This window comes from Mauremys reevesii, linkage group 2 (assembly GCF_016161935.1).
Source record: "Mauremys reevesii isolate NIE-2019 linkage group 2, ASM1616193v1, whole genome shotgun sequence".
Taxonomy (NCBI): domain Eukaryota; kingdom Metazoa; phylum Chordata; order Testudines; family Geoemydidae; genus Mauremys; species Mauremys reevesii.
The window spans coordinates 3,622,576-3,644,903 of NC_052624.1; the positions used below are offsets into that span (position 1 = coordinate 3,622,576).

Consider the following 22,328-nt stretch of genomic DNA (forward strand, 5'->3'; position numbering starts at 1 on the left):
AATTTTCCAATGGCATAGTAATTTTTGTAGGGTCAAATCTGGGAATATTTTACTGTAACTTGATTTGATCTTTATCAGAGAAACCCAGCAATACTGATAACTTTATAAGTTTCAACTTTGGTCAAAAAATTTTCACCAGATTCCATAGCTTATTCCTCATAATTATGGCTATGTTTTAATTAGACGCTATTAAATGGATACAATCAATCTGAAAATCACTCATCTGCCCAGAAATTGTTTTTCCTGATCGTATTGCAAATAGCACTTTAATATTACTGTCAGTTTTTCTTAGCATGTGCGCAACGTGCCTCAGGTGGCATGTTTCCAGGATTCATCACCAAATTTGGTCCGCTGGTTGGATCATGAATTTCCCCAGCTTGGGCCAGATACTGATGGGGAGTGCGACATGAACACTGATCCATGCCCCCCATTACTGTCACTGAAAGATTATAAGGAAAACCTTAATTTTTTCTAGTTGGTTTACAAAGTGCAATTGATAGCACTTCTTGCATGGAAAATTTCACTGTTGCTTTTATATAATTAGTTTCTTCACTGTGCTGGCCTCGCACATCGAAATGAGAGAGGAAAAATACTTTTTAAAAATTAGGAAAACTAAATTGCAAAATCATGATAATCTGTGGGAATATAAAGGGTAAATGTAATGGCCAAAGCTAATTCTACTTTGGACTTAGGTAGTGTGTTTCATCTAAAACTGTAGCAGATTTACAATTCATACCTTGGAAAAGAACCCATTTTGCAAGCAGGCACTCTTGTCTAGATTTCTCACGCACACACATGCACACACACCCTCCACGGAGTAGAGCTGCTGTGTAACTCAAAGGTTATGAATAAAGTAGGTTGTAGTGTTCAAGCTGGATGGTGTCACAAACTGTTCTAGAGTTCTATAGGTTTTGTTTTTGTTTTTAAAAAAAACCAAACCAGGATTCAAATGAAGTGTTTTTTTAAAAGAAAAAGCATTTCTTTGCTTTAGTGCAAGTCTCTAAGACTCGAACACCTTTCTGATTTAAACAATATGTGACTGAACTGTACATTTAAGCCTTTTATTTACCTCACCATTCCTCTTTATGGAGTTTCCAGTGACTTGAAATGTAGAATCATGTGATGTCTCTTAAACTTGTTTATAGATTCATAGACTCTAGGACTGGAAGGGACCTTGAGAGGTCATTGAGTCCAGTCCCCTGCCCTCACGGCGGGACCAAATAGTGTCTAGACCATCCCTGATAGACATTTATCTAACCTACTCTTAAATATCTCCAGAGATGGAGATTCCACAACCTCCCTAGGCAGTTTATTCCACTGTTTAACTACCCTGACAGGAACTTTTTCCTAATGTCCAACCTAAACCTCCCTCGCTGCAGTTTAAGCCCGTTGCTTCTTTTCTATCCTTAGAGGCTAAGATGAACAAGTTTTCTCCCACCTCCTTATGACACCCTTTTAGATACCTGAAAACTTCTATCATGTCCCCTCTCAGTCTTCTCTTTTCCAAACTAAACAAACCCAATTCTTTCAGCCTTCCTTTATAGGTCATGTTCTCTAGACCTTTAATCATTCTTGTTGCTCTTCTCTGATACATTATGTTCTTACAATATGTAAGAATCCTGTGCCAGGGGGCTTGGGGAAGAGTGCTGCATTATACATCAAGAATATATGCACTTGTTCTGAGATCCAGAAGGAAGTGGGAGGCAGATCAGTTGAGATTCTCTGGGTGAAGATAAAAGGGTTAAAAAATAGGGGTGGTGTCATGGTAGAGGTCTACTGTGCACCATCAAATCAAGAAGAGGCGGTGGATGAGGCATTTCTAGAACAAATAACAGAGGTATCCAAACCCCAAGACCAGGTAGTAATGAAAGAGTTTAACTACCCAGGTAGCTGTTGAAAAAGTGATGCAGCAAAACATAACATTTCCAGTAAGTTCTTGGGTTCTTGGAATGTATTGAGGACAATGTTATGTTTCAAAAAGTGGAGGAAGTAATCAGGAAGACAGCTATTTTAGACTTGATTCTGACAGACATGAAGGAATTGGTAGCGAATCTGAAGATGGAAGGCAATTTGGGAGAAAGTGGTCATGAAATTATAGAGTTCATGATCCTAAGGAAAGGAAGAAATGAGCGCAACAGAATAAGGACAATGGACTTAAAAAAAACAGGTTTTAACAAACTCAAAGAACTGGTAGGTAAGGTCCGGTGGGAAGAAAATCTAGAGAAAAAAGGAGTTCAGGAGATCTGGTAGTTTTTTCAAGCAGACAGTATTATACACACAACTACAAACTATCCTGAGATGAAGAATGGAAAAGGGTCACTATGACTCCATGAGGAAAATCAAATTTAGATTAGATTTAGATTAGATATTAGGAAAAACTTTCTAACTATAAGGGTAGTTAAGTTCTGGAACAGGCTTCCAAGCGAGGCTGTGGAATTCCCATCGGAGGGTTAGGTTTTTTGTTTTTGTTTAACTTTGGCAAACACATGTCAGGGATGGTCTAGGTTTACTTGATCCTGCCACAGCACAGCGGGCTGGAGTTGAAGAGACCTTGGGGAGTCATCTAGCCCTACATTTCTGGGATTCATTAGAACATCGACTTCCACATAAATATGAAAATACGTATCAGAGTTGGCCTTTGAGCCCCCGATCTGTGGGAAATAGAAATATAAAGGAATGGAATGTATTAAGATGAAATTTAGGATGCATCTGATCTCTCTGTGTGTTTACAATTAAACTGCTTAATTTTGAATGTGTATTTGTTTTTGTTTTTTTTACTACTTGGAATGTTTTTAAGTGAGTGAAGAGTAAAGCTTTATAAAGTAAGCCCCAGATGAAAATGGAATGGTACATTTGTGAGTTCGTTGGATTTGTGTTCTGTACAGAGTTGTGTACATTTAATGATGCAAAGCGTATCTTTGCTATCATAGCATTGACAATGTCACTTTTGGTTCGCACTTCTGTCTCCTGATTCTAGGCCAAGTGCTTCATGGATTTTAAAGCTGGAGGTACATTATGTCATATTCTTGGTGCTGCTTACAAGTATAAGAATGAACAGGGCTGGTAAGTTTTTACTTGAATTTATACACCTTCTGCATGAAACTAAACAAATGAAATGCCTATTCAAACTACTTGCAATTTAATACACTTCCTTGAAGAGTTGAGTGGGAAAGGGAGTTGAGAAGAGGAATAAATTTTTCTAGCTGATGCTCTATTTAAAGTTATTTAAAGGCGAGAAGTATTGTGAACTGATGGCTGTAGCTTCAGGGTGGGAGTTAGGATCTCCTGAGTTTATAATCCCATTTTTGCCATTTATTTGCTGTGTAATATTGGCCAAATAGCTGAATCTCTCTGTGCCTCAGTTTCCACATTTGTAAGATGTGGATTATTTTTACTTGTGTCCTAGGATATTGTTAGGATTAATTAATGTCTACAAATACAAAGCACCACATAGATACTAATAAATAGAAAATGCTTTGTAACTGTTCATCTGTGTTCATAAATAAAGAATGCAAGTTTCATAAAACCACTGCCTATATAAATATTAATGTGTTCAAAACTGTCCATTTGGAGTCCAGTGGTGTTTATCATGTGTACATTATAATTCAGAAGTCTTTTCCCAAGAGGGGAAGTTACAAAATAAGTAAATTATCATTGAGAAAATTGCAAAATCTCCAATTGGGAACTAAAAATAGTCAATATAAAAGAGCAATAACTCAGTTAAAAATAAGGCAGAAATTACCCCTTCATTTATGTAGTTATTTTTCAAATGCTATGAAGGCCCGTGAGTGTACCTGGGTTCAGATTACCCCCTGAAGATCAAATCAAAAGGCAAAAATAAGCCCTGTTTTAGTATTATTTTTGTAAGGTAGATGGTGCTGTGCCCCCTAATGGCATTTGCAGGGCATGAAAGAATAAGAAGCTGCCATAATTTAACTATTGGCAGTCCCTTCTCCCTTTCCTACAATGCGAATACCCAGCCACAGACAACTGCTGCCTGAGATATTCTGAATAGTATGTCTTTCGGGGGCTTTGTGTTTCCTCTGAGTCTCAGTGGAAAAGCACCTCAGCTAGCTCCTACACAGTAAATATTATTTTCTTTTCAGACAAACTTATTTCCCAGTTACAGAAATCTGAGAGCAAAACTCTGACATTTGGCCACATCCTCTCTCCTCCCTCTCTTGCTGATCTCTCAAAACTAGCTGGTAGTGTCTTGTGTGTGTATGCATGTGGAGTGGGGAAGGAAATGATACTTGAGAATTTAACATTGAGGATCAGATGTAGAACCTGGAATGTTCCCTTCACTGACTTCACCAAATAATATGATGTGCCTGATGCATGATTCTTTGTTTTTTCAATGGTATGCATTGTCGCTCTTGGTTAACCTGTTTGTGAATGATCTGTCTTATAGGAGAAGTACCTTTCCTGGTCATAATAGGTATGTCTGAAAAATGCACTTATCCAGTGCAGCTGGACGTACCTTATTGTAATTCAAACAGATGTTCTCTAAAGCTTGTTGCTCTAGACTTAGTTTCTAGAAATAATTAGTTAAACAAGAAGATAGGAGGACCTCCTAGTGATCTTTTAAGTGACTTTTTTTTTTTTAAATTGCCCAGTACAGTATATGCTGCTGTTTTATATGTTAAGAAATAACGAGTGCTTTTAGGGAAGGTTAAATAAAATTATGGTAAAAATGTGAATGTATGAACAAAGTGAAATGAATCCTTAGTGTTGACTTGAACCAAAATTTTCAAACATGGTTGGTTAAAGCTAAGCACCTAAATAAGTGACCTGATTTATAGAGATGTTTAAGCCTTAACACGTGTTTTGAAAATGGTTGAAATAGTAGAGTCTGAGTCTGAAAATGCTTGTGAACATGATCGGTATTTTAATTTTCTTTGTGTCCACTTTCCTAATGCTTAACTTTGTCCCATTAATCTCAATCAGAGCAGCTATCAGAAGATCACATTTTGACCAAAAGATTGTGAAATGATGTCAGCATGTGTATATTGGGGCAAGATTTTTTAATCAAGGCAGTTAGAATAATACATTATAGATCATCAAGCTCGCCCTCTACCAGTCCAGAAGTGTTCCATATGCAACTTTTTAAGATTTCTTGTTCTGTCAGTCACTTTAAGACTTTAAGATGACATTTATGTTGACATGTAATATTGACATTTAAATATAGAGAACTTTACGGTTGAAAGACAAGCATACAAAAATAAGTGATTGCCCTTAACTTCTTTCTGTTATGTTGGGCATTACAACAAACTCAGTCCTCTGTGAACAAAATCCCATATCACTGCCTGAAAATTGAAACCACTGGGGAAAGAAACAACCTTTCACAAATGTGAATGTCTAGTGATGTGCACCTCTCTGGTGTATTCTAAAGATCCCCCCATGTGGAGGACCATATGTGCTGCAATACTTAAGGGCCTCAGATAGATAAAGGTAAAGTGGTAGCTGTAATGCTCTTGCTTAAATTAGTAAATTAACATAAAATTACATGAGATTGTGAGGTTATAAATATTTAGATTAATGTGAGCTTTTGAAATTGTAAAATTCAAACTTGCACATCAAGATGTGTAAAACTGAATTTAATGTCATTACATATTTACGAGCTGTAACAATCTTAGGTGTTTTGTGTATTTTAAGTATACTGCCGCTTACTACACTTTGTACACTAACAACCACTTAATCCCTTTTATTGTGTGTAGTACTATGCTTGGACAGAAAGTCATACACCCCAACTAAGAACCTGATACTGAATTCTTTATCAGCAGCTTTGTTTCTAATCCTTCTGGTTGCCAAAGTGAAGCTCACAACCACTTACTGCAGATAACCACACTGCTAGCATTTAACAAATTAATAATGCAAGGTGAATTGTTGGAGATCAGAAACTCATGGAGCCTGTCAAATTGCAGGCTCTTGTTGTATCTAAATATATATCCTAACCTTTAAAATTCTTTACAGCTGTCACCCAAATCCTTAATATTGAGGTGGGAAAGTAAATCATTTTAGATTTGAACGAATCCATCCCATGACTTCAGAAAGAAGTCACATTACTGTGTCTCTGCATCATTAGATTAATAACTTGGGTTATTGTAAAAGATTTCCCACTTAACAATAGGCCAAGAATCACATTCCAGTGTGAGGATGGATGTAATACATTGTTTCAGTTACATCTACAATATGTATTCCTGCGTGGAATAGTGTTTTTTTCAGATGTGCCTAGTTCAAAAAAGCATAGTAGTGGATTTAATAAGATGTGCTGCATGCTTCTGAGGTTAGAATGTAGGCCTACAACTGATTGCTCAACATAACCAATAGACTAGTGAATGCAACAGAAATATAAATAGAAAGCAGCGTTTAAAGACATAAACATTGATTTGTCTGTGCTCCCAGTGCTGTTGTCTCTTGTCGGCTGCTGATGCCATTGTGAGCTCTGTCTCAATAAAAGCAAATGACATTCTCAGCTGCTTTTAATTAATTGCTGTTGTCTGATCTCTCTAGAGAGTATAGAAATGTAGTTAATTGGCTACCTGTCTTGCTCCAAGGTTTTGTTGCTAATCATGTTGGATAATAGAACTTCAGCCTTGGATTCCATTATGCTACTAAGAGTTTACAAATCAACTGCATTTTGTTGATTGGGATTGACTGTTCCTTTTTTACTAAGTGGAGCAAGAGTAACATGGTTGAACCATTTCTATTGTGCTCTAAAACTCTGTTAATAATTTATGTTCATGCATGCAGATACTGTAAATCTGTTCTCTGTTAATATTAAATATACCAATATAATTTGTTAGAATGTGCATAGTTTTAAATATCACTTCTTGGTCAAAACCAAATATAAAATAGTCTAAAGATTCTTTGCTGTTGAAAATAGGCAAGTTGAAGTCTTTAATATCTTTCAATCATTTTCCTCATTTACAGGCGGAGGTTTGATCTGCAGAATCCATCGCGAATGGATCGAAATGTGGAGATGTTCATGAACATTGAAAAAACACTAGTTCAGGCAAGAAATTTTATAACTGTAAACATTTTCTGTTTTGTCTCAATGTATTTTCCACTTTCTTTGGGGAAATGACCTTCTAGCTTTTGGGTCCCTTAGCGGTGTGACCTGCATAAAAATTCCAAACTTTGTACCTTTCTTGAATTTGTCTAAATGTAACTTTTCTCTTTTTCAGTCTGATCTTCCTTTCTTCCCATTGAGAATCTCTGAAATTAGTTAGTGTGGTTGACTAGGGGGAATACTTAGTACAGAGAAACCTGATAGGGTGGGGAAATAATTTTGAGCTTTAAAATTGTTAGACAACTATTTTTTAACTTTAAAATAAAATTGAGCATATACAGTCCAGTATCTTTAACAGGTTAAAACATTGTGCTTTAGAATTTAGGAAATGAAGAAGTTGTAAACATTTGTGAAACAACTATTCTTACAAAAGCCTGGCCACTTACGTTAAGGCAAAAAGTGAATTTACTGCTCTTGAAAGGTGCTGGGTTGTCAGGGCAGGTGTAGAAGTATATTATGAGCAGCAGCAATAGAAACTTCAACATCCCACCAATGTGCCTCAATCCTGACTTGGAGGGGCCACCTTGAGGAGTGTGCAGATAATTAATTTTGTTCATCAAAGTCCAGCAAGGGTGAAAGTTCTCGTTTTGTTTCTGATGAGAATACCTCTCCACTAGTAAATGGACTGAAACGCCAACTCATTTTGTCTGAGCCACAGAACAGCTATCATATGGTAGCAGCTCATTCCTCTCCAGAGTCAAATTTGAACCATTGACCTAGAGGTGGAAAAGCGCTGTATATCCCATTACTCATCCCTTGTCCTTGTGCCATTGCAGTGATCTACTCGCTTCCCCACCAGAGCAGGTCAATTTAAAATTAAGTTTATTACTGTGTCAGTGATTGTTTCCTATGATAATCCATAGGGTCTAGGCCAATACTCTTGCTTGTACTACTTTCAAGATGTACTTTTAAAGTATTTAGCAAAATCAGAAACAGGAGGGAAAGAACCCAAAAAGTGAACTCTTCTTTGACATTTTGGAATAAATTGTTTTGCTGTGATTTGATAGCTGGATATTCACTTTATTTTAAAATAAACATTTAGTATGGCTAAACCCACTGTTCTAGGTAATGTAGAAATCTGTAGACACTAGTGCTGTAGGGTGAGATGCTAGTTTGGATGTATTGAACATGGTGTTTAGTTTTCCATTTACAGTAGCATGCTCAGGACTTGATCCAAAGCATAGTGAAGTTGAGAATCTTTCTATTTTCTTCAATGAACCAAGAACACGCTGGTGCACAGAACTCAGGTGTTGTGAGCGGGGCAGCCACCCAGGGTGCAAAAAAATGGGCAGTATGGGGGGTGTCACAGGGTCACATGTCTTGTGTCCCTCCTATCCCCCCGTGCCCCATTTCTGCCTTCCATTTAGCACAGGGGTTTTCAAACTCTGGGATTGGAAGTTGGTGGGAGCCCAGCAGGCCTCCTTGCCCTGCTCCCTGAGCCAGGCTGCCTCTGCACAGCTGGATGCTCCCCAGGCAGAGTTCCGTCCACCGCACTCTTGCCTGTCCCTCGATGGAGCCCAGCACTGGCCGTTGAAATCCTCTGAAGCTATCCCCTACCCGTGGAGCCCAGCTGCCATGAGATGTTCCCCAAGGCACTTGCATACTGCTGCCCTGACACTACTGGAGCATCTCATGGCAGCTGGGCTCCATTGGCAGGGACCAGCTCCTGGGGTGGTGCTGGGCCCCTTTAGGGGAGAGGCGGAAGCGTGTTTGGGCATAACTCAGAGCAGTGCTGCCCACCCTGCCTGGGGAGTGCCCATCTGTGCAGAGGTGGTGCAGCTCAGGGAAAAGGGCAGAGAGGGCTGCCGGGCAGCCAGCCAGTGCCCCAGCTCACACCAACTTCTGATCCAACAGCTCCTGGCAGGAGGTAACAGTTCTCAAACTATAGGGCATACCCCCACAGTTTGAAAACCTCTCTGCTACATGGAAGGCAGGAATTGGGAGGGGGGGGCACATGACCCCATGTCCCCACCCACCCACACACCACCTCTAGGGGGTGAAAATATGCTTGCTTGCCACGGGCACTAAAATGCCTAGTTAGGCTCCTCACAGAACCTTTGCATTAGTGTCAAGTATCAGAGAGGTAGCCGTGTTAGTCTGGTTCTGTAAAAGCAGCAAAGAATCCTGTGGCACCTTATAGACTAACAGACGTTTTGCAGCATGAGCTTTCGTGGGTGAATGCCCACTTCGTCGGATGCCCACTTGCATCCGACAAAGTGGGCATTCACCCACGAAAGCTCATGCTGCAAAACGTCTGTTAGTCTATAAGGTGCCACAGGATTCTTTGCTGCCTTTGCATTAGTGTTTGTCAAGCAGTAATGTTTAATGCAGTAATTTAATCCCTGATGGGTTCATGCCTTTGATCCACTAGTTTCTGATTTAAAGTTTTGTCTTTTCTCCTCTAGAATAATTGTCTGAGCAGACCAACAATCTACCTCATTCCAGATATTGAATTGAAGTTGGCTAATAAACTAAAGGACATTGTCAAACGTCACCAGGTAACAGATGTTTGTAGCAGCCTTGCATTTTTGTAGGCTACGTTTTTGCAGCTGTTTATAAAGGACAACTGTAGAGATATTACTTTAGAATGAGCTTCCAAAAATTAAATAGTATAGAGGAGCAATGGGCAACCAGTGTCCTGGGACTGCATTAGTCTTTCCAGATCATTTTATTTGGCCTGCCAACAGTTAACACATGACTTATTCTGCTGTGACATTTATTTTTATTGCTCAACTTTTTTGCTGTGATAAACATACTGAGAGTATAAAATGCTTGTTTCAGTGTGGAAGACTGATCACTAGGGGGATTCAATACCCTGAAACAGCAGGTCTGTATCCACTGCACCACAAGTGTGGTGGGAAGTGGTGTGTTGACAAACCCGTGGCTGATACTTTTGTCTTAATTTTTTTTAACTCGTGATAAAATTATAAAGAAAAGTCTTTCATGAACAGTGGGAGCGTGAATATCTTTTTACTGAAAATGGACATAAGCCTCAGTGCCTCATTTGTTTGCGAGTCATGGCAGTGACAAAAGAATACAACTTAAACCATTTCTACAGCACCAATCGCAATGCCGAGTATGACAAATACACTAATAGTCGATGTGAAATGTAAATGAAAAAGGCATTTCCACTTGATGAGAAAATGGTTTTAAAAAAAAAAATTCAAAACAGTATATCTTTCTCAATGTATAGTTTTGCAAAGTGTTTCAGATACGCATGGACATGTGGAAGAAAAGTTAACCAAAATTACGCTCAATTGTTCTTCATTTCTTTTGACACTAGAGTACAGATGTATCAGATGCAGGTCAGATACTGATATATATCCAGACGATTTACACTAGTTTTAACATGCATGAAAAGCTTATGAAGTTAGCCTCATTACACAGAACAGGAAAGGGCCCAGATATTTTTGGTGGAGTTCAGGAGGCTGTTGCAGATTTTCAAAAAGTTGCCTGCTGTTACGGACAGACCACCTACTGTTTGTACATCACAGGTCAGGTTTGCACATTTGTTGAAGCACAGTGAAGTGAATTGCCCAACACTGCACTGAATTGTTCATCAAAAGTCTCTGTGTGGAAAATCACTGAACTGTGATCATGTCATGAATGTGGTCATGAAAGTTACAAACAATCTGAGGTGGCAACAATAGCAAATTTGTTGCTTTTCTCAGTGAAGTGTATGTAAAGTATGGTGACTTGGAGCCATACACTGAAGTATGATGGATGAATCATGATAAATATCTTGAGAGATTATTGTATGCAAGTGTTGTAGCTATGTGGGTCCCAGGATATTAGAGAGACAAGGTGGGTGAGGTAATATCTTTTGTTGGTGGCAGAGACAAGCTTTCGAGCTTACACAGAGGTTGGTCCAATTAAAAAAAAATACTGCCTCACCCATTTTGTCTCTCTTGACAGATTATTTGCACTTTGAGGGGATATTGTTTGAAAAACGCTGCAAGTTCTGATACTAGAGTTTCAGGAAAAAAATGGAAGATTCTGTTTTTCTGAATTATGGCATTTTTGGCTGATAAAATCTGACATTTGAATCTGAAATTGCAAGGCATGGACCAGATATGTTGGATTTAATTGCTCACCTGGGTGGTTTCTGAGTAAGCTTGAATTTTTTAAGACTCTCCTGTTGGGTTTGGATTTTGGCCACTTTACAATATGTGCTGCATTTGCATTGAAACTGCAAGCGTGCCAAGTCAGTGTTTAGCGGGTATACTACTGACATTGAACTGCTGCGGCTTAATTTCCACCAATGTTTTAAGGATTTTGAAAGTCTTTGACGTCACCTCATCCGTTTTAATGATTCATTTGCATCTGTTGTCAGTGAACACCAACTAGAACTGAGCAGACTGAAGGCTGATCCTTTTTTGAAAGAAGGATGAAAGGGGCATTCAATTTTGAAAACTGATTTCTGAATCCCATTTCCCAAATCTGAGAAAGTGGTCACTGAAATTGTGTTCTGTGTTTGGGGCTACTTATGCTTGTGAAAGTAACTTTTCTACACTGAATCATTTGAAGTCTTAGGAAGGAACCAACTGACTGATGAAACTGTTCCTGCTTATGGTATAGATGTGCCCTCCTTAGTGCACAGGCAGGCTCAAGCTTGAGTTTCCCTCTGACAGGCAAGATACTGTAACAATAATAAACAGCAGAGAAAAACATGAAGATATTTTTATTTTTTGTTTTCATTTATTAATTCCCCTCCTCTTCTGGACACTGAAAAAAAGTTAGTGAAAGGTTTAGGTTGAATCTTCTTAAAAAAAAATAATTCAAGGTTGTGCTAAAAGGGACTTTTATTTTGAATAACGCTCTGGTTTTACAGTGTTAATACAGGGTTAACTGAATGTTAACATGTTAATTGTGGCAAATGTTTGAGTTATGCAATATATAACCTCTTAAAAAGAATGTTGGGCCCACCAAAGGGTTTTAATGTATTTTGTGGCCCTATTCTTAAAGTTGCTCATCCCTGATATAGAGAAAGGAGTGTTTTTGTGGCCAATGCACACCTGGGTAGAGGATGGTCTAGTCTAGGTTCAGTTCCTGGCTATATTACAGACTTCTGTGTGTTTTTTAGGCAAGTCACTTAAGCAACTATCTCAGTTTCCCTGTCTTTAAAATGGCAATAATACTTACCTTCTTCACTGGGAGGATGATGATTAACTCCTTCATGTAGAAAAAGGAGTTTGAGATGTGAAATGGGCTATGTGAGTGTAAAGTAGTAAATTTTAGGAGAATGGGATTTACTTTGCCATCTGAACAGCCTTCTGGCGGTATCTCTCTCATACTCTGCTCTCATCTTAAATGCGTCTCTTCTCCCATGCATAGGTCTCCTAACTTTTTTCCCTTTGCAGATGGTAGCCTTGTCTGCTGAATGCTTTGATTTATTCATCATTCTATTTCCTGTAACTTAACCATATGCTCTCTACTGTCCTAGTGTCAGAGTTTGTGGGGAGACAAGGCCCTGCACCCCCGGCTTCCTGCAATTCTCCGTGACTCTCAGCCAGGCAGTAGAACAGAAGGTTTATTAGATGACAGGAACACAGTCCACACCACAGTCATCCGCATAAACAGGACCCCTTTAGTCAGGTCCTTCTGGGTAGTAGGGAACTTAGAACCCCGAGATTGGGGGCTCTACGATTCCCCAGCCCGCTCAAGACTGAAACTCTCCAACCCCTCCTTTCTGGTCTTTTCCTCTTTCCTAGGCTGGAGGTCACCTGATCTCTTTGTTCTCCAACACCTTTAGCTATCCACTTGCAGGGGGGGAAGGGCCCTGGCCATTAGTTGCCAGGAGACAGAGTGACGGCCATTTATGCACACTGGCCCTTTGCTCTGCAACAATCTCATCTCCTAGAGCAGGGGTCGGCAACCTTTCAGAAGTGCTGTGCCGAGTCTTAATTTATTCACTCTAATTTAAGGTTTCGTGTGCCGGTAATACATTTTAACGGTTTTAGAAGGTCTCTTTCTATAAGTCTATAATATATAACTAAACTATTGTTGTATGTAAAGTAAATAAGGTTTTTTAAATGTTTAAGAAGCTTCATTTAAAATTAAATTAAAATGCAGAGCCACCCGGACCAGTGGCCAGGACCCGGGCAGTGTGAGTGCCACTGAAAATCAGCTTGCGTGCCGCCTTCGGCACACGTGCCATAGGTTGCCTACACCTGTCCTAGAGACTTAAGAAATGCATAGGGCAAACTGAGGTACCCCCACAGTATTCAGAGGAAACATTAAGAACAGTGCCACTTTGTCACATCTAGTATCTAATTCTGTAATATATGTTTTGGAATACAGTTTGTGTGAAAAATGCTAAACAACATTTCCATTTCTGTAAATACATCTCCCTCTACCGAAGAAAAATTCTATAGATTTTGAAGAAATATATCTGTAGAGTCCGACTGTCCCTTGGGTATGATTCTGTCTGCTGTGTAGTGACTATGAGGCTCTGTGTAGTAAATTGGATAATCTTGATGTTTTTAGTGCAGAGGAAAGGCAATTTTGTATTTATAGATACACCAGTCAAGCAATATGGCATCCTCAGTTAACAAATGTCTTTTTTTTTAAAGCAATAAACAGTTGAATATTATAATATTTAAATGGACACTATCAACTTGAAAATACATAATTTCAGACAGACATGTTTATCTTTTACAGTTACAAGTAATACCTAAAATTATTCTGACAAAGAAGTCAGTGAAAATAGCATATTTTATAATTTACTGTGAGCATTTGACAGAGCTTTGAATATTGTCAGTGTCATTGTTTTCTCCTTCATAGTTGTCTTTTCCCTTGTGAAACAGATCTTTTTAAACATTCAAGGCGGAGCAGAACAGCCCTTTTTTTTAGGTTTATTTAAAGTTCAGGACTTGCTATTTAAAGGGGGATCTATCAGAGATTGGAATTTTTTTTAGTCTATTTAAAAAAAATAAATTTGACAGTGTCACTTTAAAATTACAGTTTGGATCAAAGTGTTTATATTCAAACACAATTATGGGTATCTTCTCATAGGAATGTATACAATAGACTTTCATAGACTAAGATTTGGGAAAATGAAGAATGAGAAAAGCAGTGAGAGGAAAGAAAAGATTGAGGTGAGAAGGGGCGGTACCAGATGGAGACAAGATGGTGTGCCAGAAGCAATCCTTCTTAAAATAAAGAAAAGCATAGTTAGGGGAAAGAGGTAACCTTCAAAAGATGAACAGTAACCTACTTTTCTGATACCTTTAGAACATTGGAAGTAATTGGGTTGAGCACTTAGGTTCTGGATCTTACTATATTATAAGTAAAATCACCCATTAATGTTTCTGAAGTGGAAAGTTTTTTCTGTTTATAGGAGGAAGTTATTTCTGTATAGCTATGGATTCTCAAGCAGTGTTTCACTTTTTTCCATAGGGAACCATCACTGATGAGAAGGCAAAGGCCACCCACCATATTTATCCTAATCCTACCTCACTGGATGATGGTAAATCATACAGAGTTTGTCTATGAATCTTGTAACTAAAACACTTAACTGCTAAAGTGATGGTTGCTATACAAAGCCACTAGGTAGGAAGATGCACTCAACTTAATATTGAGAGCTGTTCAGAAAGCAGTAACTTTCAAGATTTGACTTAAAATGGTTTGTAGTCCTAAGTGTCCTGCATCACAATATGGGGATGTGGGTGGGTTGGGGTACACTGAGTGTTTTTATAGATCTGGAACTGTATTTTCTGGAAAGCATATGATGATGTAGGCCTTGATGGAGTGAAAGACTGTGCTATTAGCATTAAGCGCTGGCAGTGTGCTGGGTGCTGCGTAAAACAGATTATCACATTCCATGCCTCAAAATTTATAATCTAGAGGAGAGAGATGCAAAGGAAAATCAAGACTATGGAAGAGCCAAAGGAAGGAGTGGTCATAGATGACACAATTTTTACAAATTGGTGGTGTAAGCAGGGCTTGAGGCTGAACCTACCAGGGACCCCCTCACCTTGATGATTTGTTTTTGCCCCTGATCTCTGGGTGATAGAGCTAATCCACACAAATTACGTATTTCAAACCATATGCAATGGGATTGTGGCTAAAACAGCTCCACATCGACACTTCCAGGACTAAGTACAAAAATGACACTGAAAATTAAGTTGAGACAGGATTGATAGTATATAAGAATAGGCAAAAAGGTTAAATGTTCTGCTTTCCTAATAGTACCTCTTAAGAAACAGAGCTAGATCTGTGGTAGAGAACACTGGAGCCAAAATAAAACACCTAAGAATTAAAAACTACTTTGTATAGTTTCACAGGGATACAAGTGTGGTTAGTATCCTTGCTTCCTAGTGTATGTCTGCATTGGTTAAGCCACAAGTGGCAGTGAGAGCAATATCAGTGAAAATTAATGAAATGAGTGGGTTAGATAAATCAAGACCATATTGCAGTTCTCATTGAGACTATTATCTGAAGTTTCATAGCTTATCTAGAAGCATTTTATCATGCTTGTATCGTACACCATCTAGCTAGCTATTAAAGAACCTTACTTGTTAAGATAAGACTACAAAAAGTTCCTTTTTCAAATTTCATTGTCCAATATAATTTTGTTTCTGTGGAACTGGATTTCTCTGATGCAACATATCGCAAAGAAAGCTGAAATAGTGTTGTTATGCCCTGGTGCCTGATTTCCACTAGATGGGAGTGTTTAGCTTTGTGTAGACTGCAGCATGTTGTGTTTTATCCTTTGGCATCCCTTGGTTGAATGTGTTTTGCACTCCAAGAGGCATAATGCTGGTACATAACTACCTCATTTGTGTTCAGAAGCTGTCTTTAATCCATTTGTTTCCTGAATAGGGATGAGCGCAGTTTGACATCTGTGGCGAACTTGCAACTATATTCTTAGATAGAGCTACATGGCTCTGTTTAAGTCCTGACTTTACTGAGCTTCAGGGACAGCTTGACTGAAATGGAGCCATGAACTCAAGAAATACTGCTGCATAGTTCAGACTCGCACTCTACATTTAAAAATCATTTGATGGGTAGTATTCTCCAGATTTCTAAACACCTCTCCCCCTTCTCCAATGCCATGAGCAGGGGAGGAAATAATATTTTAAGACATCTTTTAGAAACAGCTAGCATCATTCAGAAAAACCACTATTGACTCTAGTGCCAGATACCTATCTAACTGTATTGGAACCATGCTCATGCTCTTACTGCAAGATAAGCAAAAACTCATTTCCTTTGCCCTGGTTTGGCCAGTATCCAAGCACCAATTGTCATTACAGGTGTCTTAGTAACAACGTTCTGCATGAAGGAAACAAGAATTGGATTACTAGTCTCACTAGGTCAGCATTGCCTTGGAAGTTCTGCTGAGTTAGCACACTCCTTTCCTAAAAGTTATGCCTTAAGAATTATTTTGGGGATGTTCTATGGCCTGTACTATACAGGAGGTCAAATAGATGATCACAATGGTCCCCGCTTGCTTTAGAATCTGTGAATTTTCTCTCATGTAAGGCTAGTTATTTCTCACTTCAAAACCATCTTCCTGAAAGAGGAGCGTTTTTAAGGATTGTATCAGGTACACTTTATCTAGAAGTTTAATTCCTGTGAAACAGGCTGATGGGTGTAAATCAGACTAGGGGAATGCTGACAAGGACACAGTGGGGGTGGGGAATAGATATTTTCCAATTGACAAAAAAAACTTCTGGAGGGAAAGGGTTGGGCTTCAAACCTTACAATACTTAGAACAGATATATTTGTCCTGGGGAACTAGACTTCCTGGCTCGCTCCCACCTTACTTCTGCCTCTTAAGTAGCCCCTTACTGAACCTTGTACTGCAGGAGCTGTTCTATGCTCCATACCAGGTTCTCAGCCTGGTACGTTAGAGTTAGAAACTAGCAGCAGGCAGGGAGAGACGGCCAGCTAGAAGGGGCGGGCTGGGAGAGGGAGAGTTTTCAAGAGCAGGCAAGTCTTAACCCAGCTCTACCTCCCATCAGCCAAAAATCCTCTCCCTCTTCTAGTACAGTGCCTTCAAGTGACCACTTTCAAGCCTTTACTCACTGACCAGTCACCCCGGTGCTAAAACTCTGGGGATTAGCCAGTGACCTCAGGGTTAAAGTCTGCAGTGTATATGCAGTGTCAGCAATGGAGACTTAAACTCTTCAAGTGAGTTTATTCTTGTGGACAAATTGGCAGTGGGTCCATTTATGAATCTATAGAGGCCTAAAAGGAATACAATAGGCCTTTGGTTTAAAAAAAAAACAAACAAAAAAAACTGCGTTAAATTGTAGTGTGGCAGCAAGGCTGCTCAGATGCCCTATGTTTGCAGCAGCTCCTTACCTATCTCATTCTGCTATTCAGGACTGTGGATCTTGCATTTCTAATGGCCCACTGCAGATCTTGTCCAAAGGCCAGGAGAAGGGTTTTTAGGACAGATGCAGAGTCCATACGGAAGCTAATGGTATATTGTTGCTTACCCTGAGCACACTGTAGTTCAATTAAAGAAATGTACCTTAAAAAACAGCCTGCAGCTTCCTTGCCTCCTCTGACATTTGGTAGAGGTGACTGAACTAAACCCTGCTCTTACTGTGGCAGGGTCCCCCTGCTTGAGTTAGTCACTATCTCAGTCTGACTCTGTTTTTTCGTTTTGCAGATGAATGGTTGAGACCTGTGATGAAGAAAGATAAGCAGGTGTTGGTGCACTGGGGCTTTTACCCAGACAGGTAAAGAAAGGAGATGGGGAGAGACCCTTCATCTCTAAACCCTGAAAAAGCTTGTTAAAAAAGAGAAGTGTTAAGTCTTAGAAGTTTGAAATTGCAGATGATTTAATCCATCATTTCATACAGATGAACTGTTCCTCTTGGTTTCATGGGTCTGATTTCTTCTGATGTTAAACCACCTTCTGCTCTGCAGCTGTGATTAAGTTTAGTGAACTTGCACATTGTTTTCCAGAACAAAATGGTGACATCCCAGCTTTGTATGGCCTGCAGTTGTACTCTTCTTTTCTAGTCCTACAGAATAATGCCACAGGGTCATGCCCAGTGGTTTCATGTAAGATAAAAGTTTAAACCCTCCCACCCCCACGTCCCCTTTTCACCATTTTGCACACCATCTGATTGAATTGTTTTGGGGGGGTTTTAATGACTGTACAACACAGGCTAGAATACCCAACACACAGTGTATTGGTCTCATGCTGTATGGCCTCCTAGTGACTTAGTAATTCTTATAGTACCCAGAACTAGAGAAAAGAGATTTTGTTCACTCTAATAACACTTGAAAATTATGTTGGCATAGCTGTGTGTCGGGGTGTGACTAAAGATCTATTTTTTTTAAATCTTCCCTCATAAGTCATGTTTTCTAGACCTTTAGTCATTTTTGTTGCTCTTTCCTGGACTTTCTCCAATTTGTCCACATCTTTCCTGAAATGGTGTGCCCAGAACTGGACACAATAATCCATTTGAGTCCCAATCAGCACAGAGTAGAGCAGAAGCATTACTTCTTCTGTCTTGCTTACAATATTCCTGCTAATACATCCCCAGAATGATGTTTGCTTCTTTTGGAACAATGTGACACTGCTGACTCATTTTTATTTTGTGATCCACTATGATCCCCAGATTCCTTTCTGCAGTACTCCTTCCTAGGCAGTCATTTCCCATTTTATATGTGTCACCGTCTAATCCCATTTTGTATTTTCATAGATCATAAACCCAGAACAGCCCCTTAGATCATCCAGTCTGACCTCCTGTATATCACAGGCCATTAAACTTCACCCAGCTACCCCTGTATCAAGCCCAATAACTTGTGTTTGACTAAAGCATATCTTCCTGAAATTGATTTGAAGATATCAAGAAATGGCAAATTCACCACTTCTCTGTTAATTTGTTCCAATGATTAATTGCCCTCTTTGTTAAAACCACAATTAACTATAGCTGTTAGCTGAGGATCTTTATTATTGATGGTGTGATGTAAGAGGCAGAATACAACTATATTTTCAGATCCCAGGTAGCTTTCTGTATTGGTTGTGTGTATGCTTAATGTGTTTAAAAAAAAAAAAAGATAAACCCCACACTTTTATATACTGACCTAATTGGATTGAAAGTTATTAAATAAATATACAAACCCACCAACTTATTTCTCAAAGGCACTGTTTAGAGTTTAATTGCACCATGCTTTGTAGTCTGAATATGAGATGAAAATTTACAGTAGATAAGAATTAGTTTATAAGCATGCCCATTACAGCCATCCAATAACCAGCATGAAAGTAAGTCTAAATTTTCCCATGGAACTGTATAGATTTCAATGACAGCTTGGTGTAAATGGCCTCTGTGCCAGGAATCTGCAAACCTAAATGTAAAATTTCTATTGAAAAAAAAAAAAAAAATCCCTCCATAGGGCCAAAATGTCCGCTGTGATATGCTTGCAGGAATCGTTGATTTCAACAGTGGTTGTGTGTCTGTGTCCAGCAGAAGTGAACACCAAATTCGCGGGGAGCAGGGATGGGACCACACTTCCTAATTACATCTTCATTTTGCAATAAAGCATTTTTAGTACACTTTTTTTTATTTTTACACCAGTTATATTCAGTTCTGTATACCAACTGTATCCATATAAAAATCGGAGCAATCCAGCCAATTAAAGTGAGAGCAGAGAAATGCTGTGGCCTGCTTGGGCTCTTTATCACATGCCTAGTGTTGATTACAAAGTTATCTGACTTTTTTTTTTTGGTTGAACTGTTGCAAGCGGCCATTTTTTGGGATGGCACGTAATTTGGTGAAACAAGAAAATAATGGTCAGATGGATTCTGTAGAACTAGAGGCTTGTGGGAAAGATTGTATTGCTGCCCTTTATTTTCAGAGTCTAATGAATCTTAATTAAAATAGATAAGGTTAAGAAACATAGGGGCAACTGAATAAATTAATGGTGCAGAGAAATAGGAATTCACTCAGGAATTCCTTAAACACCACTGAAACCTGGAATTATCAGAAAATATATAATTTCACTGTTGTGAGCTTTTATAAATCTCTAACTCAGAAATGTGAATTTCTGTATTGCATCAGCTGGATTGAACCACTCCTTTTCCACTGCATTTTTTCAAACATTCCTCTGAGAGAAACCAGCAAATGTTCTTTTGATAGAAAATAACTTGAAACTATTCTGTCCTAGTGGTATGATTTGAACATGCTTTGATGGCTCAACAAACGCTCTTGCCAGTGATCTTTGGGATGAACAACCAAGAGGACCAATTCATTTTTTCTCTTCTGATTTCCCTTTTAGCTATGATACTTGGGTTCATGCTACTGACATTGAAGCTGAAATTGAAGATGCTCCAATTCCAGAAAAACCATGGAAGGTGAGAGCCTTTAAAAAAATTGTTCTGAAGTGCTATTTAAGTATGTTGTATCCTGAGGTGCTTTTATGGAGGGTATTTTGGAAGGATGATGCTGTAGTAGAAAGAGGACCTGAGATATAAGGCCTTGTGTTAAAGGCCTGGTATGAGCCTGACGCTAAAAACTGAGTCTGTGGATTTATTGAGCAATTCGATCAGAGCCTGCTGTATGGGCTCTCTGGCCAGAGTCAGTACAGCACGCAAAAAGAGCACACGCACGCAGCCAAACATCTAACGACAGATGCGTGTGCATGCAGTCTTTCCCACTTACATGGAAAAAATCAAAATCAATATTTTTAGTATCACAACACACACAAACCCACATTTCTTTGGTTTGGAGATGACCCAAATGTTGCTTCTGGTGATTATAAAGAATGGGAAAGAAGAAATAATTCATCCCTGTTATGCCAAGGATAATCTCTTAGATTTAATTAGGCCTCATTCAGAGTACTATCAGAATCCCTTTACTCACCACTGAATTTCAGCCATTGCTGAGATAGAACCTGGCAACTGTTTAGTTGGGCATAGCATCATTATACAACCATTTAGGACTGAATGTGGAAAAATACCATTGGTGATCAAATATCAGGGAGAACTTAGACTGTAATATACAAAGTGTGATCTGCCTAGAACATGAAGGTACAATTGGACCCTGGTTTGGTTGGTCCCTGGGCAGTACTGTAATGTAAATGTTAAATCCACCAGGAGTATGATTATCATCCTGGGAAGCAGTGACTTGGAGAAAGATTTGGATCGTTGTGGTAGATAATTACCTGAATGTGTGCTCCCAGTGCTGTGCAGGGCTAATGTAGGGGTGACCAACCTGAGCCTGAAAGGGAGCCAGAATTTACCAATGTACATTGCCAAAGAGCCACAGTAATACGCCAGCAGCCCCGCATAAGCTCCATCCCACCCCCCCCCACTCAGCACCTCCCCACACCTCCCGATCCCATGGCAGGCAGGAGGTTCTGGAGAGGAGGAGGGAGAGGAGTGAGGGCATGGTAGTCTCGGGAGGGTGTGAGAAGTGGTGGAGTGGGGGCAGGGCCTGTGGCAGAGCCAGAGGTTGAGCAGTGAGCACCCCCCTGCACACTGGAAAGTTGGCGCCTGTAGCTCCGGCCTCGGAGTCGGTGCCTATACAAGGAGCCGCATATTAACTTCTGAAGAGCCACATGTGGCTCCGGAGCCACAAGTTGGCCACCCCGGGCTAATGCAATCCTTGGTTGCATAAACAGGAATCCTGATTAGGAGTAGAGAGCTTATTTTACCTTTGTATTTGACATGGGTGCAACCACTGTTGGAATGCTGTGTTCCATTCTGGTGTCCACAATTAAAGAAGGATGCTGATAAAATTGGAGAGGGTTCAGAGAAGAGCCACAAGAATGATTAAAGAATTAGAAAACATGCCTTATAGTGATAGACGCAAGGAGCTCATCTAATTAGTTTAACAAAGAGAAAATTTAAGGGGTGGCTTGATTAGTCTGTAAGTCCCTACATGGGGGACAAATATTTAATAATGGGCTCCTCAATCTCACAAAAAAAGGTTATAACGCAATCCAGTGGCTGGAAGTTGAAGCTAAAGAAATTCAGACTGGAAATGAGGCATACATTTATAACAGAGTAAACTAACTGTTAGAACAGTTTACCAAGGGTTGTGGTGGATTTTCCATCACTGACAATTTTTAAATCAAGATTTGATCTTTTTCTGAAAGATCTGCTCTATGAATTATTTTGGGGAAGTTCTGCAGCCTGTGTTATACAGGAGGTCAGACTAGATTAATACATTGGGTCCCTTTGGCGTAGAGACTCTGAAAAAGTGCCATAGTATTTTTAATCGCGACAGTTAATCAGTATCTCTCCAGCCCAGGAAAGATCAGCATCATGCTGGAGTCTGTTTCAGGCCCT

General features: G+C 39.4%; 1 protein-coding gene across 2 annotated transcripts in view; it reads left to right on the forward strand.

Annotated features, from left to right (window-relative positions):
- Positions 1-22,328, forward strand: part of SMARCC1 (SWI/SNF related, matrix associated, actin dependent regulator of chromatin subfamily c member 1) — a 159,595-nt gene that overhangs the window by 12,219 nt on the left and 125,048 nt on the right. The window contains exons 3-9 of one of the 2 annotated variants that reach the window (XM_039523511.1): positions 2,978-3,063; positions 4,412-4,438; positions 6,934-7,015; positions 9,478-9,570; positions 14,471-14,540; positions 17,694-17,763; positions 20,315-20,390. In XM_039523511.1, the coding sequence (XP_039379445.1) occupies positions 2,978-3,063; positions 4,412-4,438; positions 6,934-7,015; positions 9,478-9,570; positions 14,471-14,540; positions 17,694-17,763; positions 20,315-20,390 (504 nt within the window). The remainder of the gene's footprint in view (positions 1-2,977; positions 3,064-4,411; positions 4,439-6,933; positions 7,016-9,477; positions 9,571-14,470; positions 14,541-17,693; positions 17,764-20,314; positions 20,391-22,328) is intronic. The other variant, XM_039523512.1, reaches the window with a different exon arrangement.